Source organism: Hyla sarda, chromosome 1 (assembly GCF_029499605.1).
Source record: "Hyla sarda isolate aHylSar1 chromosome 1, aHylSar1.hap1, whole genome shotgun sequence".
Lineage (NCBI taxonomy): Eukaryota > Metazoa > Chordata > Amphibia > Anura > Hylidae > Hyla > Hyla sarda.
In genome coordinates, this window is record NC_079189.1 from 237086893 (window position 1) to 237106668 (window position 19776).

At 42.7% G+C, this 19776-nt stretch overlaps 1 protein-coding gene across 5 annotated transcripts in view; it reads left to right on the plus strand.

Moving 5' to 3' along the window:
• Positions 1 to 19776, plus strand: part of PSD3 (pleckstrin and Sec7 domain containing 3) — a 574055-nt gene that overhangs the window by 216377 nt on the left and 337902 nt on the right. For all 5 annotated transcript variants that reach the window (XM_056569232.1, XM_056569241.1, XM_056569238.1 and 2 more), the window contains one exon: positions 8011 to 9025. In XM_056569232.1, the coding sequence (XP_056425207.1) occupies positions 8011 to 9025 (1015 nt within the window). The remainder of the gene's footprint in view (positions 1 to 8010; positions 9026 to 19776) is intronic.

Genomic DNA, 19776 nt, shown 5'->3' on the forward strand with positions numbered 1-19776 from the left:
GGTCATTCACAATAGGTGATGGTCACAGCTCCCCTCTTCCCCTTTCTGCACATTGACCTTTGTACAGCACGCCTATAAAGCTCTCCCACAGAAGTCAGTCAGCCCTAGTCTGCTTCTTCCTATGGCCCATGAGGCTGCTCTAGAGTATATCTCTAAATGTTATCAGCAGAGGAAAAGCTCAGACAAGATGGCTGCCCCAATAATATTGCACAAAACTACATAAATTTTTTTTCAACCAGAACACAGAAGAAGATTAACCTCTTCAGGACATGGGGCGTATGCATACGCCCTGCATCCCGAGTCCTTAAGGACGTAGGGCGTATGCATACGCCCGTGGGAATTCTGGTCCCCGCCGCTAGCCAGTTGGGGACTGGAGATCCCCCCCATGTCGGCGATTGCAGAAAATCGCATGTCAGTTCAGACATGCGATTTTCTGCTATTCCAAGTTGATCTGGTCTCTGGTGACCCGATCACCCGGAAAATAGGGATGATCGGAGCCGTCATTGACAGCCCCGATCATCCAGAGGGATAGGAGCGAGGTCGCAGTGCTGCGATCTCCTCCTATCCGCTGCCATTGGTCAGAATTGAATTCTGACCAATGGCAGCGCAGGAAAGTGGGTTGCCATGGCAACCCCCGTTCTGCCCACCCCTGGATGTCGGGCAGAACGGTGGGAGAAGAAGCGATGGGGCCCGGTGATCATCAGATACATCAGCGGAGATCACGGCGCAGGTAGGGAAACGACGGTGGGGGGCGGGGAGGAAGGGAGCAGTAAGCGATATTTACTGCTGCCCTTCCTAGTGGGTGCCAAACTGCAACTCCCAGCATGTTTGGAGACCACTGTTACAGTGGTGCCCAAACTGTAGCCCTCCAGATGTTGCCAAACTACAACTCTCAGCATGCCTAGACTGCCCAGGCATGCTGGGAGTTGTAGTTCTGTAACATCTGTCCCTTCAGATTTTGCAATTTTCATGACATTTTTGAAAATTGCTGCTCTACTTTGAAACCCTCAAATTTTTTCAAAAAGTTAAAATGTCCATTTTATGATGCCAACATATAGTGGACATATTGTATTTGTGAATAAAAATTAAATTCATTTGTAATATCCATTTTCCTTACAAGCAGAGAGTTTCAAAGTTAGAAAAATGCAACATTTTCATGAAATTTGGGGATTTTTCACCAAAAAAGGATGCAAGTAACGCTGAAAATTTACCACCAAAATAAAATAGAATATGTCACGAAAAAACATTCTCAGAATCTGAATATTCGGTAAAAGTGTTTTAGAGTTATTAACGCGTAAAGTGACGATGGTCAGAATTGCGAAAAAGGGCTCAGTCCTTAAAGGGGTACTCCGGTGAAAACCTTTTTTCTTTTGAATCAACTGGTGCCAGAAAGTTAAACAGGTTTGTAAATTACTTCTATTAAAAAATCTTAATCCTTCCTGTACTTATTAGCTGCTGAATACTACAGAGGAAATTATTTTCTTTTTGGAATTCTCTCTGATGACATCACGAGCACAGTGCTCTTTGCTGACGTCATTATAATAATAATAACTCTTTATTTATTGCTGTCCTTAGTGGGATTTGAACCCAAGGCCCCAGAACTGCAAGGCAGCAGTGCTAACCACTGAGCCACCATGCTGCCCTTTGGATACATCTGCTATGCACAGTTGCTAAAATGGACAGAGATTTCAGCAGAGAGCACTGTGCTCGTGATGTCATCAGTGTTCCAAAAAGAAAGAAATTTACTCTGTAGCATTCAGCAGCTAATAAGTACTGGAAGGATTAAGATTTTTTAATAGAAGTAATTTACAAATATGTTTAACTTTCTGGCACCAGTTGATTTAAAAGAAAAAAGGTTTTCACCGGAGTACCCCTTTAAAGTGAAAAAGGGCTGTGTCCTTAAGGAGTTAAAAAGAAACATTTCAGTATCTGGATCTAAGCTGTAAAAATATCTAGGGTGAGTTGGGATTAGAAATGCAAAATTTCGGGAAATATTTTAAAACCACATGACACAATGCTGCTCAGCCAATCACTAACTGCAGTGGTGTTCTACCTTGGTCAGTGATTGGCTGTGCATCACTCTGATGTAATAAGCCCTAGCACCAAGAAGTTGAGCATGGTGGACACCATAGCAGCGATACCGGAAGCTACGGAGACAGAGTAAGGTAAGTATAGTTTTTTTTTTTTAAATAGTTGTTTGTTTTGCAACCTGTCATGTGTTTTATTTTTTAATTTTTTTAACTTTTTTTGTCGGACAACCTCTTTAATCTTCAATAAAATAGTCACAGTATCAAAAGTTGGAAAACTGTAAACATTGGTTTCTCTTGTGAACACAAGTAACCTGTAAGGAGATAGCAAGTCTTTATTCTATGGTATTATTGTGATGAGAGGAGTAAACTGTACGGGATTCTGATCTGTAGTCCTGGTTAGTTGTAGCATTCTGAGCTGCCTGTAGCCAGTGTACAGAACGTGTCTTCTATGAATGCTCCTGGGATTCTCGAGCTGGGTAGCTGACATGCTAACATAACAGTTTACATTCCCAAGGAGTCTCTGAACGGTGTTGCATACAGTGTAAGTGACATGTCACATAGTAATGAGTCACATGGGTATGCGCAGGCAAACTTGTTAGTTCTACTACTGTAGGGCCAGGAGGCTTGAATCTCTATGCAGTATATTTTGCATTACATCCAAGTCAATTACCGTATCCCTAGGGAGAAGCGGGAGTTCTATTATCAGATAATTATGCACATACTGTAAAAGGGGTTTCCAATGAATTAATGTAATAGCATATTGTTAGGATAGTGTACACAAAATCTAAGTTATCTACTAAAGTAAAATAAGTGGGCAGAGACAGGTCTGCTGTGAGAGCAATACAAACACAATGCCAGGATGTATACTTTTGTGTTAATTGTGTATATGTATGTATATAGTCTCCAGTTAGCAATCAGTTTAACTTATTGGCAACATGTGGCATATATATGTATATGGCATTGCCAGAGGTAGGTCAGTGCCATACATGTACTGTACTGTAATGGCTTGGCTCAGAAGCTAAAATCTGCATCCTCATCAGTGGGTATCAACTGTATAGAAACTACAATCCTGGGCATTTATGCATTTTAGATGCTGGGGTAAATAGCGACTGCGTTAGACACAGGGCTTTGGAGTCGGTAGATAAATGTTCCGACTCCGACTTCAGAGTTTTTTGTACTTCCAACTCAGACTCCCCGACTCCTCTGTATTAATATGCAAATGTATTTTATACATTCCTTGAAGGAAAGAAAGGCAACATACATGTCATTACCACAGGACTACTGGCTGGCAAGCCAACAGTCTACTGTATTGGGCAGTGTGTGCTGATCTGCTGCTGAAGATAGGGCAGTGGGGGGATCCAGGAAGGAGCATTTATTATAAAACATGATTTCCCTAGTAGAATCCTATAGTCATGTTTAAAGGGGTACTCTGCCCGTAGACATCTTATCCCCTATCCAAAGGATAGGGGATAAGACGTCAGATCGCCGGGGTCCCACTGCTGGGGACCCCCGGGATCTCTGCTGCGGCACCACGCTTTCATTACTACACAGAGCGAGTTCGCTCTGTGCATAATGATGGGCGATACAGGGGACGGAGCAGCGTGATGTCATTGCTCCACCCCTCATGACATCATGGTCCGCCCCCTTAATGCAAGTCTATGGCAGGGGGCGTGATGACCGCCACGCCCCCTCCCAGACTTGTATTGAGGGGGCGGTCCGTGACATCACGAGGGGCGGGGCCGTGACGTATTGATGCGCTGGCCCCTGTATCGCCCGTCATTACGCACAGAATGAACTGCCGCAGCGGCTATCCCAGGGGTCCCCATCAGCGGTTTACAGCTTCAGTCTTGAACTATTGACCCTCCATTCCCTTCACTTATACAAGTGTCTCTGGTCCTGCAAAAAACATATTTCCTTAATCCCTTATCAGTGAGCGGCTAGGTTACCCATGGGTTCCCTGTAACAGCAGAACACAACACTATGGAAAGTATAAGTATTGCCGCTCCTAATTGTACATTGTGTGCCATATAGTAAAGCACATGAAAATCATGCTTCTTTACGGTAACTTAATGTGTTTGTTTTGCGGTTACATGAGGCACTGCATGCATTGATCTTTATTCTTACAGTAGAGAAGTAATTAATTATAACTTTTTGTGAATTGGGACGTTTAAACTTGCTTTTTTTTTTCCAATCTAAATTTAGTAGGAGTCTGAGTCGGAGTCGGTGCATTGTTAGCCGACTCCGACTCCAGGTACCCAAAATTTCGTCAGACTCCGACTCCACAGCCCTGGTAGACATAGGTAGGAGCTCCCTCTGTAGCCCCAGTGGCTAAACTACAATGCTATTGTGAAATGAGGGTGTCATGGCTGCTGGGGGCCAAAAGAAGGCACCCAGTAAACTTAGATCCTACTTCTTATTATACAATGCAGTGAAAGTTTTGAGACCCATTCAAACATTCTTTTACCCCACCCTATCTTGCTGATATATTCCCTTTGATGGCACAGCCCAAGTAGATTTACATGAGACATAGATGTAAAATCTACATTTATAAAGGTTGTTCATGTTTCAATACGGTTGTTAGCGGGCTAAGTACTTTCACTCCAGTGGACTATTCTAACATTTTACCTATTAATAATAAATTTCTTTGCAGTTTTCTCCTGGCTTTTAAAGAAATGTAAATCTTGTGCTTTACCCTATACTCCTCCTCATATAACAGTTGCCCACATAGTCATTCCACCTCCTTTAGCGTATACTCCCCCTCATATAGCCATTGCCGCACATACAGTGGGTTCCACCTCCTACAGCCATTCCACTTATTTGACATAGCGGTTCCCCTCATATAGTCATTCATAATAGGAAATAAGGGAAATGGCTATATAAAATATGGGATTTCACCATTTGTTTATTATATCGGAATCACATATCTAAATCGCAATATTTACCTCCATAGTTGCAATCGCAAATTTTCCCCAAATTGTGCATTTCTACTGGATAATCTCCAGAATGTGTCACATGACAGGATGTCCATAAACAAAGATAAAAGTTAACATGGCAATATTTACATCACTGCGATCCGTAGATATTGTGAATGTATTGCTATGAGTAGTAGTTGTCTGGAAGAATGTGTTTTGACATATTACAATATATGTACAGCAGCTCCCTCTGGTGGTGGAATACTGTCACTATAACCGCATTGAACATTACAAAGGGCTGTTAAGGGGACTTGCTTTAATATTTCTATATACTTAGCATTCCACATTTTCACATTCTCTTTTAATGAATTAATACTTTCCTCACAGTTAATTTTTTTTGTATGTAAAAATTAAATAAACACAAAGTAACATTTGTTTTTATATTAAGTTGTCAATTTTTTTTTTTTTTTTTTTTTTACACTCCCTGACTGTTGGTATAGAACATTGTACTCTTCAACATAACAAGACCCATTCCAGATAGGCCGCAAGTCATGGACCAACCTCTAGTCCTCTAGTCTAAGAACCGAAATGATAGCATCACAGATCTCTTTGACGTTTTACAGTCTGAGCCATCAGACCCATGGTCAGACCAAGACTAAGATGCACTCAAAACCGGCCTAATAGAACTAGAACTCTGGTTACGATTGGACTTTCCTTGAACTTCCAGACATGTGAACACATTGCAGTATAAAGGATAGATGTACAATGTGTGATTGTATTATGGGGCAGCTTAAGAAAATCTTTTAAATGTTGCATGTCATGGATAAGACGGAGGAAGTTAGACTGCATGCTTTTTTGCCTACACAGTAAGGGTGGCTGTTTGGATAGAGTAAAATTGAAAAGGATTCACAGCACCAACCAACTGGTGCCGGAAAGTTAAACAGATTGTAAATTACTTCTATTTAAAAATCTTAATCCTTCCAGTACTTATCAGCTACTGTATACTACAAAGGAACTTATTTTCTTTTTTAATTTCTTTTCTGTCTGACCACAGTGCTTTCTGCTGACACCACTGTCCATGTCAGGAACTGTCCAGAGCAGGAGCAAATCCCCATAGCAAACCTATCCTGCTCTAGACAGTTCCTGACCAGGACAGAGGTGTCAGCAGAGAGCACTGCAGTCAGACAGAAAAGAAGTTGTTACAGCTAGCGCTGCGTTCAGTTGCAAGCGCATCCCTCTGCCTGCTGCCGGAGCTGCTGCGGTTCGCATGCCGTGATGCAAATGCACTCGGCCGCCGGGTCTCCCCTCACCTGCTCGCTGCTCTGCCTCCTCTGCTCTCTGAGTCTGCCGGAGCACGCGCCGGCTCTGTAAAGTTTTTGTTTTAATTAATTGGTGCTAGTGTAGTTTTAGCCTATATAACCCCACACTTCCTTTAATCCTTGCCGGATCTTTGTGCCTAGTTTGCCTAAGAGAAAGCATTTACCTGTGTCTTGCCTCGCTGTGTATCTGACCCCTTGCTACTTATTCTGACCTTGGTATTGTGCCGCCTGCCTTCACACCTTCTTGGTTCGTGACGGGACCTTGCTTCATTGCCGCAAGCCCTGACCTCCTGCCAGTCCTGAATACGTCTGTGACTCTACCTTCCTGCGCCACGTTATACCTTGGCTGCCTGAGGGGACGAGTCGTACCAGGGGTAGCGACCTGAGTGCCGCCTGCCACAGCAATCCATCCCGCTTTGCGCTCTGGCAAAAACCAGCGGCACCTTAGACTCCACTCCCTGGTACAGCCCACGCCTATATCCTCACAGGTCAGTGGATCCACCTTACCACAGCCGTAACAGAAGTATACAACTTCCTCTGTAGTGTATAGCAGCTGATAAGTACTGGAAGGATTAAGATAGAAGTAATTTACAAATCTGTTTAACTTTCTGGCACCAGTTGGTTTAAACATTTTTTTTTTTCCAGCCGAGTACCCCTTTTAAGTGCACTGCAAGAAAGCTGGATGCTTTTATTCACCCATGCATGTCAAGTACAGCACAGAACTGACTAAACATTTTAACTGCATTGGAAAATAAAAGCTGGTACTGGTCACTGGAGTACAGTTGGGCAAAATAATTTTTGCACAAATAATAAAGTCAGGGCACCAACCAGTGCATCTGCTGACCACACACCCTGATAACTTAAAAATAGCACAAAATCAGATGATGACTTTGGTGCACGTCAATGTGCAAAATCATCTGTTCATATGGTACAGTAGCTAGTGAAATTGGCTTTTCAAGAGCCTGAGAAAGCTGGGTAGGAATCAACTTTCCCAGTTATTCCCCATTCAGTGGCTTTGGGAGACACATTTGCCATTCAGAGCACTAGCAAAGCTATGTGGAAATGTAAGAGAGACTGTAGAATGCTAAATATATCCACCTCCTTGCTCCATAACTGTATCATAGTTGGGCAGATTTGCCTTTCAGGACTTTTAGAAAGCTGGGTAACCTATATTCACAGTGGCATGCTAAAAAGAACACACAACCAAATGTAAAAGAATACAATACATGGAGAAAGGACCTGTTCAATGCTTATAATGCTGGTGATTCTTTCCCTGGAGTTGCACTGAGTCACTGCTTCACGACCTGCATTGTGCAGCTAATTGTGTCCATTATAGTCAACGGGATCTAAGCCTCGCCCCTTATCTTTAAACTTCTGGTTCCAGCCGTGATGTCATGCACGTGCACCCTGCTGAAACACACATACAGCCGGTCTCCTGCCGAAGATGAATGAGGCTGGGAGGAAAGTGCTCCCTCTTTGTCTTCAAGATTTCTACAATACTCCGTCTTTCTGCAGCTTGCTGAAAGTCGTACAGGTTCATCTATGAAGTATATTTTTATTGAAGTATAGTATATTTTTTCTTTCTTAAGGTTTCATGTCCCTTTAGCTCAGATAACACAATATTAGTGGGATAGGATAAAGTAGAGGGTAGTATGGCCAATATGTCTTTATGTAAGTATGTACTGTACAAAATGATTCAATGTTTATGGTTTATTATGGTTACAATTATTTTTCTGTTTATTTTAACAGATGACCCTGGAAATACACGGTTGCTTCAACAGACTGCTAGTGTCAACAATGAATTCCCTGAATATGGAACAACGGAGCACAGAGAAAATGACACATTCAGAGCTGCATATGGATGTTTAGGTGAACAAACACAATGCCCAGACGATACAAGAGGACCGGAGGAGCCCTTCCCACTTACACAGAATGACAATTCTGAACAATGTTTACATGACAAACTAAAGAGCGGGTCTCAAAATTTAGTGGGGAGTGATGGTGAAGACAGTAACTGCTCTCTAGATCCTCAAGTAACATCTTGGCAGACTAACAGACCCTCTCAACCAGAATGTAATTTGATAGTTGGTGATAGTGGGAACTTGGAGAATAAGCAGCATAATCCTAATGTGCAAAGTCCCCAACCATTAAAAGAAGTAGATGGCGTTATGGTTCCAAGTCAGGATGAGCCATCCAATGCTCCTACAGTTCATGCTCCAGAAAGAAAATCATACTTGTACGTAGACAGAGAGCTACCAGCCATTTCTGAAGAGGAAACTCTCTCAGAATCTTCTTTATCACAAATCACGGAGATTGCAGATTTTCCTAAATCTTCAACGTCAACTATCATGGACCACAGTGATGGCGCAATGGCAAGAAATTTAGAAGTAGGTGTGGAAGTGAATGGTGGTCCTACTCAGTCCCTATCTCCTATTATATCGGTATCTTTAGAAAATGCTGCTATTAACGGTATGAATAGTTCAATGGTCCAAACAGAAATGGCTGGAAAATGGGAGGACAATTCTCCTTTTGCAGTGGAGGAAAAACACAATGATACAACGTCCCTCATATCTCCAGGAACAAGTAGTTACATTCCAACACTTGAGAGGACTAGAAGTTCAGTAGGGGCAACATTTTCATCTGTAATCCAGAGGCCTAGGAGCGCCTCTGACACATGTATTCAAGACGGGGTAGACAATGAGGTTTTCCTTAAGGATACTCAACCTGGTGATGGGATTTCAGGACATGTTCGAATTCCCCCAAGGTAAGTTGTATCAGTTATCTTTGGAGGATTTCCACATACATGGGATTGGCCAGCAGCACAGTGGCTTGGTGGTCAGCATTGTTGCTTTGCAGTATTAGGGTCCAGCGTTCAAATCTAATTGAGGAAAGCATCTAAATGTCCTTTTTAGGTTCTTTCCATGTACTCCTCTACACATACTGACAGGCCGCTAGATTGTGAGCCCCACTGGGGCCAGGGAATGATATATATTGCCCTTTTATAGCATTAATCTCTGAAAACAAAATTTAAGTTGCACATACACATTGAAGTTGGCCAAATATGTAAATTTTGGTGGGACCAGTCAATCATCTAATGCATGATGGCCCCCATGCTCTCCCTCCATGGCAGATGGTGGATTTAAACTGCCCCATATTTTGTTCTCAGAGTCTGACAGTGACTTTCTTTCTTTTCCCATTGAGAACATATGCTGAGCCAAGCATGCATGTGTACTTGGAGAATCGGGAAAGATAACTGTTGGCTGAATGAGTATTTGGCCAGCAGCGGTCTTATGTGTATGGCTAACTTTACCCTCACCTATTACCGATTATTTTTATTAATCATTATGCTAAAGTTGGTAGAAAAAAAAAAAAAAACATACTCTCCTTCCACATACACCCAAATCTGCCATTCAGATGGAGCCAGGTTCCACTGCGTAGCCTTTTCAGGTGTCTGTGTAAGCACAAGGAATAGCCCACTAGCAATTAGTTTTTTTGACACTGACAGCTGGCGTGCTGCACAGTGGGATGTGGCTCTATATGAATAGTGACCGTGGGGGAATGGGGAAGGTGAGTATAGTTTTTACATAGTTTAACACACAAAGTATAGGTTTAAAACATATGCAAACTAATAGAAATGTATACCACAAACAAAAATGTATACAACATTAAAGGGGTATTCCAGCTTTATACAACTTATCCCCTATCCAAAGGATAGGGGATAAGATGTATGATCGTAGGGGTCCCGCTGCTGGAGACTCCCGCAATCTCTGTGCAGCCCCCAGCATTCTGTGCTGCCTCCGAGACGGGGACGTGACGTCACGGCCACCTCCCCTAGTGACGTCACGCCAAACTTACTCCATTCATGTCTATGGCCATCATGCCCCCTCCCATAGACTTGAATGGAGGGGATAAGATATATAAAGCCGGAATACCCCTTTAAGACAAATGTAAATCAAATATAACAACTCAGGATGACTCCTCTAGGCACCACAATATAGGATGATAAATGTATATATGAATATATAGAATTGTGTTTGAGGTACAAAAAAACATTTTTTTTTTTAGGTACAGATTTTGCCTCTATACAGACTTACCCAACACCTGCTTGTCTTTATTGTAAATTTAAATAGATTAAAATACAATGATGTAATGAGCTATGCATATACTTAAATACTGATCATATACAGTCATGGCCGTAAATGTTGGCACCCCTGAAATTTTTCTAGAAAATGAAGTATTTCTCACAGAAAAGAATTGCAGTAACACATGTTTTGCTATACACTTGTTTATTCCCTTTGTGTGTATTGGAACTAAACCAAAAAAGGGAGGAAAAAAAGCAAATTGGACATAATGTTACACTAAACTCCAAAAATGGGCTGGACAAAATTATTGGCACCCTTAACTTAATATTTGGTTGCACACCCTTTGGAAAAAATTACTGAAATCAGTCACTTCCTATAACCATCAATAAGCTTCTCACACCTCTCAGCCGGAATGTTGGACCACTCTTCCTTTGCAAACTGCTCCAGGTCTCTCTTATCGGATGGGCACCTTTTCCCAACAGCAATTTTAAGATCTCTCCACAGGAGTTCAATGGGATGTAGATCTGGACTCACTGCTGGCCACTTCAGAATTCTCCAGCGATTTGTTGCCATCCATTTCTGGGTGCTTTTTGACGTATGTTTGGGGTCATTGTCCTGCTGGAAGACCCAAGATCTCGGACGAAAATCCAGCTTTCTGACACTGGTCTGTACAGTGCAACCCAAAATCCGTTGGTAATCCTCAGATTTCATGATGTCTTGCACACATTTAAGGGACCCAGTGCCAGAGGCAGCAAAACAACCCCAAAACATCATTGAACCTCCACCATATTTCACTGTAGGTAGTGTGTTCTCTTCTTTGTAGGCCTCATTCTGTTTTTGGTATACAGTAGAAAGATGTGCTTTACCAAAAAGCTTTATCTTGGTCTCATCTGTCCACAAGATATTTTCTCAGAAGGATTTTGGCTTACTTAAGTTCAGCAGTGGGGTCCTCCTGGGTCTCCTGCCATAGCACTTCATTTCATTTAAATGTAGACAGATAGTTCACACTGACACGGATGCTCACTGAGCCTGCAGGACAGCTTGAATATCTTTGGAACTTGTTTGGGGCTGCTTATCCACCATCTGGACTATCCTGCGATGACACCTTTCATCAATTTTTCTATTCTGTCCACGCCCAGGGAGATTAGCTACAGTGCCATGGGTTACAAACATCTTGATAATGTTGCGCACTGTGGACAAAGGCAAATCTAGATCTCTGGAGATGGACTTGTAACCTTGAGATTGTTGATATTTTTCCACAATTTTGGTTCTCAAGTCCTCAGACAGTTCTCTTCTCCTTCTGTTGTCCATGCTTAGTGTGGCACACAGACACACAATGCAAAGATTAAGTGATTTTCTCTCCTTTTTATCTGCTTTCAGGTGTGATTTTTATATTCTCTACACCTGTTACTTGCCCCAGGTGAGTTTAAGGGAGCATCACATACTTGAAACAATCTTATTTATCCACATTTTTTGAATTTGAAAGGGTTCCAATAATTTTGTCCAGTCCATTTTTGGAGTTTGGTGTGACATTATGTCCAATTTGCTTTTTTTTTCTCCTTTTCTCCTTTTTTTGGTTTAGTTCCAATACACACAAAGGGAATAAACATGTGTATAGCAAAACATTTGTTACTGCAATCTTTTTCTGTGAGAAATACTTAATTTTTTAGAAAAATTTCAGGGGTGCCAACATTTATGGCCATGACTGTACTGCATAAATTAATTGGTTAATAGTAAAACATTAAGAAACCGCTTATCAACATTTAAAACTGGAAAAAACACGTTTCGGGTGCCCTACACCTCTTTTTCAACAGTATAGGGTAGTACATCCCAAAATGCATCCAGTGTACCCCATTTGCGGATGAAAGATTTGCCAGGAACCAGCTACAGCTATGAACTACAACGTTCCTGCCGAAAGTACTGCAGATCATCCTCTGGGCTGCCAGAGAAATATTCTTCCAGTGCAGCTTCCAAAGATCAAAAGTGGTATTCTTGCCCAGAACGGGAGGACAACAGGTCACAGCAGACCTGATCCCGCCAGTGCTAAGCATCACAGATCGGAGGACACTGCCTTGTCCTATTGTCAGCTGTACCACTTGCTACAAGGCTCCGCGACGCCGTATACGAGGGTATTACAGTGACTGTTGACCAGATTGTCCAAGGTAATAAAAACAAACCTTTTCTCACTGAGCTACTGGACTGTTTACCATAGCTCCTCATCAGCAGCTCACACTGTTGCAGACGGAGGATCGCTGTACTCAGCATTACATTGCAACTGCCTACAGAGCATCAGACACCAAAACACATGCGGTTTTTCCTGTTTTAAATGTTAATCTGCGGTTTTTAGTATTTTACTATTAACAGTATATGATCACTACTTAGGTAGATGCATAGGGATTCCATGCAAAGCTTATTACATCATTGTATTTTAATCTATTCTAATTTATAATAAAGACATTTGTGTTTAATCATATAGCAGGTGTTGGTTAAGTCTATATAGAGGCAAAATCTGTACCTCAAAAATATTAACCCCTTAACGACAATGGACGTAAACGTACGTCATGGTCACGTGGTACTTAACACACCATGACGTACATTTAACCGACGCCATGATCGCGAGCACCGGAGCCGTGGCGCGACAGGTCCCGGCTGCTATCAGCAGCCAGGGACCCGTCGGTAATGGCGGACATCCGCGATTGCGTGGATGTCCGCCATTAACCCCTTAGATGCTGTGATCTATACAGATCACGGCATCTGCGACAGTGCGGTACTTTGAATGGATGATCGGATCGCCCACAGCGCTGCCGCGGTGATCCGATCATCCTGCATGGCGGCCGGAGGTCCCCTCACCTGGCTCCGGCCGTCTCCTGGGGTCTTCTGCTCTGGTCTGAGATCGAGCAGACCAGAGCAGAAGATCACCGATAATTCTGATCAGTGCTATGTCCTATACATAGCACTGAACAGTATTAGCAATCAAATAATTGCTATGAATAGTCCCCTATGGGGACATAAAAAGTGTAAAATAAAAAAAGGAAAAAAATTGGAAAAATCCCCTCCCCCAATAAAAAGTAAAACGTCCGTTTTTCCGATTTTACCCCCCAAAAACGTGTAACAAAAATAATTATTACACATATTTGGTATTGCCGCGTGTATAAAAGTCTGAACTATGAAAATATATTGTTAATTATCCCGTACAGTGAACGGTGTAAACGTTAAAAAAAAAAAAAATGCTGCTTTTTTTTCCACATTTTATTCCAAAAAAAATTAATAAAAAATTTATAAAAGTAATACCTAAGCAAAAGTGGTACTGATAAAAACTACAGATCATGGTGCAAAAAATTAGCCCTCATATCTCCCCATATACGGAAAAATGAGAAAGTTATAGGTAAGGATGTCCCGATACCGATACTAGTATCGGTATCGGGGCCAATACTAGCCATTTACATGGTATCGGGGACTCGTTTAATGTCCCCGATACCATGTCCGATACCTGCTGCCCCGTTCTCCGGTCCTCCCGTCTGCTTCATAGTCTTCCACGGAGGAGCATGTGACACAACGTCACCCCGCCTCCTCCCCTGCGCCCAGCGTAACGCTACGGAGGAAGCGGAGTGACGTGTATGTCACATGTTCCTGCGTAGGACGCCATGATGCGGACCGGGAGGACGGAAGAACGGGGCAGTGGAGCAGTAGCACTCGATGGAGGACAGCTGCAGGTGAGCTCTGTGTGCTGCTCCTAATGTCTAAAGGGGGGCCCTGCTGCTCCTAATGTCTAAAGGCGGGCCCTGCTGCTGCTAATGTCTGCAGGGGGGCCCTGCTGCTGCTAATGTCTGCAGGGGGCCCTGCTGCTGCTAATGTCTAAAGGTGGGCCCTGCTGCTGCTAATGTCTAAAGGGGGGCCCTGCTGCTGCTAATGTCTAAAGGGGGGCCCTGCTGCTGCTAATGTCTAAAGGGGGGCCCTGCTGCTGCTAATGTCTAAAGGGGGGCCCTGCTGCTCCTAATGTCTAAAGGCCGGCCCTGCTGCTGCTAATGTCTAAAGGGGTATCCTCCTGCTGCTGCTGCTGCTAATGTTAAAGGGGGGCCCTGCTGCTGCTAATGTCTAAAGGGGCCCTGCTGCTCCTAATGTCTAAAGGGGGGCCCTGCTGCTGCTAATGTCTAAAGGGGGGCCCTGCTGCTGCTAATGTCTGTAAGGGGATACTACCTACTATTAAAGACAATCTTACAGCAGAGTCACCTGCACTAACTTGAATATATAAGTAGATAGTGCAGGTGACCCGGTTTCTACCGCTGCTCACCATGTGATCATCGGTCTCGCTACCAATACAAATTCCATGTTCTGCCCAATGGAGAAGAGAGAAAACTTGGCTCATACTACAGCAGCCGCCTCCATTGTACACAACAAGGACCCACATATCATACGGTAAACAGCACCAGAAACCGCATCACCCTGCTGTCAAATTCCCTTTAACCCCTTAAGGACTCAGCCCATTTTGGCCTTAAGGACTCAGACAATTTAATTTTTACGTTTTCATTTTTTCCTCCTCGCCTTCTAAAAATCATAACTCTTTTATATTTTCATCCACAGACTAGTATGAGGGCTTGTTTTTTGCGCGACCAGTTGTCCTTTGTAATGACATCACTCATTATATCATAAAATGTATGGCGCAACCAAAAAACACTATTTTTGTGGGGAAATTAAAACGAAAAACGCAATTTTGCTAATTTTGGAAGGTTTCGTTTTCACGCCGTACAATTTATGGTAAAAATGACGTGTGTTCTTTATTCTGAGGGTCAATACGATTAAAATGATACCCATTATTATATACTTTTATATTATTGTTGCGCTTAAAAAAAATCACAAACTTTTTAACCAAATTAGTACGTTTATAATCCCTTTATTTTGATGACCTATAACTTTTTTATTTTTCCGTATAAGCGGCGGTATGGGGGCTCATTTTTTGCGCCATGATCTGTACTTTTTTTTGATACCACATTTGCATATAAAAAACTTTTAATACATTTTTTATAATTTTTTTTTTAATAAAATGTATTAAAAAAGTAGGAATTTTGGACTTTAAAAATTTTTTTTCGTTCACGCCGTTCACCGTACGGGATCATTAACATTTTATTTTAATAGTTCGGACATTTACACACGCGGCGATACCAAATATGTCTATAAAAAATGTTTTTTACGCTTTTTGGGGGTAAAATAGGAAAAAACGGACGTTTTACTTTTTTATTGGGGGAGGGGATTTTTCACTTTTTTTTTACTTTTACTTTTAAATTTTTTTACATTTTTTTTTACACTTGAATAGTCCCCATAGGGGACTATTCATAGCAATACCATGATTGCTAATACTGATCTGTTCTATGTATAGGACATAGAACAGATCAGTGTTATCGGTGATCTTCTGCTCTGGTCTGCTCGATCACAGACCAGAGCAGGAGACGCCGGGAGCCGCATGAAGGAAGGAGAGGGGACCTCCGTGCGGCGTTATGAATGATCGGATCCCCGCAGCAGCGCTGCGGGCGATCCGATCGTTCATTTTAATCGCGAACTGCCGCAGATGCCGGGATCTGTATTGATCCCGGCACCTGAGGGGTTAATGGCGGACGCCCGCGAGATCGCGGGCGTCGGCCATTGCCGGCGGGTCCCTGGCTGCGATCAGCAGCCGGGATCAGCCGCGCATGACACGGGCATCGCTCCGATGCCCGCGGTTATGCTTAGGACGTAAATGTACGTCCTGGTGCGTTAAGTACCACCTCACCAGGACGTACATTTACGTCCTGCGTCCTTAAGGGGTTAAAATATAAGTACTCGTACTTGGTATCGGCGAGTACTAGAATTAAAGTATTGGTACTCGTACTCGGTCTTAAAAAAAATGGTATCGGGACATCCCTAGTTATAGGTGGTCAAAATAGGGCAATTTCAAACATACTAATTTTGTTAAAATGGTTTGAGATTTTTTTTAAGCGGTACAATTATAGAAAAGCATATAACATGGGTATCATTTTAATCGTATTGACCCACAGAATAAAGAAAACATGTCATTTTTTCCGGAAAGTGTACAGCGTGAAAACAAAACCTTCCAAAATTTGCTAAATTGCAGTTTTCTTTTCAATTTTCCCACATAAATAATATTTGTTTGGTTGCGCCGTACATTTCATGGTAAAATAAGTGATGTCAGTACAAAGTACAATCGGTGATGCAAAAAACAAACCCACATGTGGGTCTGTGGATGGAAATATAAGAGAGTTATGATTTTTAGAAGGCGAGGAGGAAAAAACGAAAATGTAAAAATAAAATGGTCCTGGTCCTTAAGGGGTTAATATATATTTTTTGTACCTCAAACACGATTCTATATATTCATATACTCATTTATCATCCTATATTTTGGTGCCTAGAGGAGGCGTCCTGAATTGTTATATTTTCTTTACATCTGATACTTGTTCAGGGACTAGCAGCACAGAAACTCGGCGATATCAGGGGGAGCCGCGTTTTCCCAGATTTTTTTTGATTAAGACAAATTTGTCTTGAAAAACCTGCAATGTTGCTGATTTTGCTCTGAAAATCCTCCACTTGTTTGACTGTGGTTTTTAGAGATGAGCGAACTTACAGTAAATTTACAGTAAACTTCTCGACTCGGCAGTTGATGACTTGTCCTGCGTAAATTAGTTCAGCCTTCAGGTGCTCCGGTGGGCTGGAAAAGGTGGATACATTCATAGGAAAGATTCTCCTAGGACTGTATCCACCTTTTCCAGCCCATCGGAGCACCTGAAGGCTGAACTCAACAGGAAAAGCCATCAACTGCCGAGTGGAGAAGTTTGTGACGAATTGAATTTACTGTAAGTTCGCTCATCTCTAGTGGTTTTCAAACATATTGGCCCTGATTTACTGTACACCCGAACTGTTTTGTTGGGTTATGCGCCAGAATTTGTGCCAAAAATTTCAAAAACCCAACCAACTCTCCATTTTACTTGAAAAGGGGAGTGGCTGCCGTAAAAGGGTGTGGTAATTGGGAAAAGGGGGCGTGTCCCATTTTTGGATTTGAGTTGGTGGAAAAAGCTAAATGTAGGGAAACATTAGTAAATACCGTGTAAAAATACTTGCTGTGAAAAAAACCCCCACAGAGAAGCTCCACTCAGTAAATCAAGGCCATTGGGTAAGATTTATCAAAACCTGTGCAATGGAAAAGCTGATCAGTTTCCCATAGCAACCAATCAGATCGCTTCTTTCATTTTCCACAGGGCTTTTTAAAAATTAAAGAAGCTATCTGATTGGTTGCTATGGGGAACTGGTCAACTTTTCCATTGCACAGGTTTTGATAAATCTCCCCCATTGGCCCAGATTTATCAGTGTAAGGACAACAACAGTTTTTTTTCCATAGCAAGCTGTGATTGGTTTCTAAACTTGACAGTGTCTGTCTGAGACAGATTGATAAAACTGGGTCATTGGGGACAATTTATCAAAATTGTCTAAAAGTGAAACTATATTTGTTGCAGAGCAGTTTAAAGGAGAAGTTTAGTGGGAAAAGTATCCCTTATCTGCAGGATAGGGGATAAGTTTTAGACCGTGGGGGGTCCGACTGCTGGCGCCCCCGCAGTCTCCTGTATGAAGCCCCGGCACTCCTTCACGGTGGCGCGTCACCCCCCCGTGCCCAAAGCAGGGGCCGCCACGACCCCTTCATATATCTCTATGGGAGAGCTGAGGATAGCCAGGATAGTTTTGATAAATCTTTTCTATTGTTTATGTATTTTTTGAGTAATATAGCAGAATTTCTTACTTTATAGTAGTTCTGTGTTTTTAAATGTAAAATAATGCATTAGGGTAGAAGGAATCTTCTGTCTTAGAATTGTATTGTCTGTGTGTGAACTTTCTGTGGATCTATACACCGCTCATGCTGCTCTCGGAGCAGAACCAGTAATAGCAGTCAACTGAGCCCTGCTGCCCATTCATTTTAGTGATCAGTTGGGGTCTCTGCACGTGGACCCACACCAATTGAAACCTCTGACATGTTGCATGGACATGATGGACTTTTTTAAAGCTTTAGATACCCTTTAAACATGCCTGAGATTGATCTATTTTTTATCGTAAGATAAAAATAAAAACACTGGACTGAACAGGCATTTTCAATCTGCCCATTAGATACAGTTACATAACTTTCTAAATAAAATGTAAACTTAACCCCTTAAGGACAACATACGTTAAAATAAAAACATACTTGCTATTTCTTTCTGCGGAGGCTGGCATCTGAATTTCTGTGGCGGAGGTTTTCACTGTGTGCACATTGCAGCAGCATCCCACTGAAAAGAATGGGAATCTCCTGCAACAGAATTTCCGAGCGGAATTTTTCCATTGTGTGAACATAGCAATATTGTCTCATTTATAAGGTAGACTGTTCCCCATGAACTGCTATGGTGTTTTTTGAATTGTCAGGCTTCTCTATCTCAGTAAAATGCATTGTGGATCTCGGCTCACACACCTCTTTACACTGAATTTATGCTCTCCATTGAACACATGAGTTGTGATGTAAGCATTTAATACTGGCCATCTGTCAGTTATAGGGACTTACAGAAAAGCCATTTACCATTTTGTTTATTTTTTTTTTACAATATGTGGGCCATTTAATGTTTCCTGGCAGCTGAAAGCTGAGGTATCTGTTTAATGGAGACCTGTGACAAATACTTTTCCAGATGCCTGCCAAAGGGACACTCTTTTTGTTTCTGGCTGATAAGAGCCCCCTCAGGGCATGTTAAGTACCGTATATACTCGAGTATAAGCAGAGTTTTTCAGCGCGATTTTTTGTGCTGAAAACGCCCCCCTCGGCTTATACTCTAGTGAACTCTCCACCTATCAATCCCTTTCAGTGGTCTTCAACCTGCGGACTTCCAGATGTTGAAAAACTACAACTCCCAGCATGCCCGGACAGCCTTCACCGGGAGGCCCTCTCCTCCACTCCGGGCCCAGCCCCGGGCTAGTGACCTTGCCTTGACGACGCACAGGGACGTTCATGCGCAGGGACGTCCCTGTGCGTCGTCGTCAAGGCAATGTCACTAGTCCGGGGCCGGGAAGATGGACAGCCCGGAATGACTAACCCTCCCCACTGGATGGTCCCTGCAGCAACCAACATGGACAGCTTACCCTTCCTTCCCACCGAGGGGAGGGGAGTAGAAAACTAAGGGGGGGTCTGGATGATGACGAAGACCCGGCAGTGGTCTTCAACCTGCGGACCTCCAGATGTTTCAAAACTGTTTTGCAACATCTGGAGGTCCGCAGGTTGAAGACCACTGATTGAAGGGTTTGACAGGCGGTGATGATGACGGGGGTCTGGATGATGACAGGGTGGTGATGATGGGGGTCTGGATGATGACAGGGTGATGATGACGGGGATGTCAATGACGGGGGTCTGGATGATGACATGGGGGGGATGATGTAT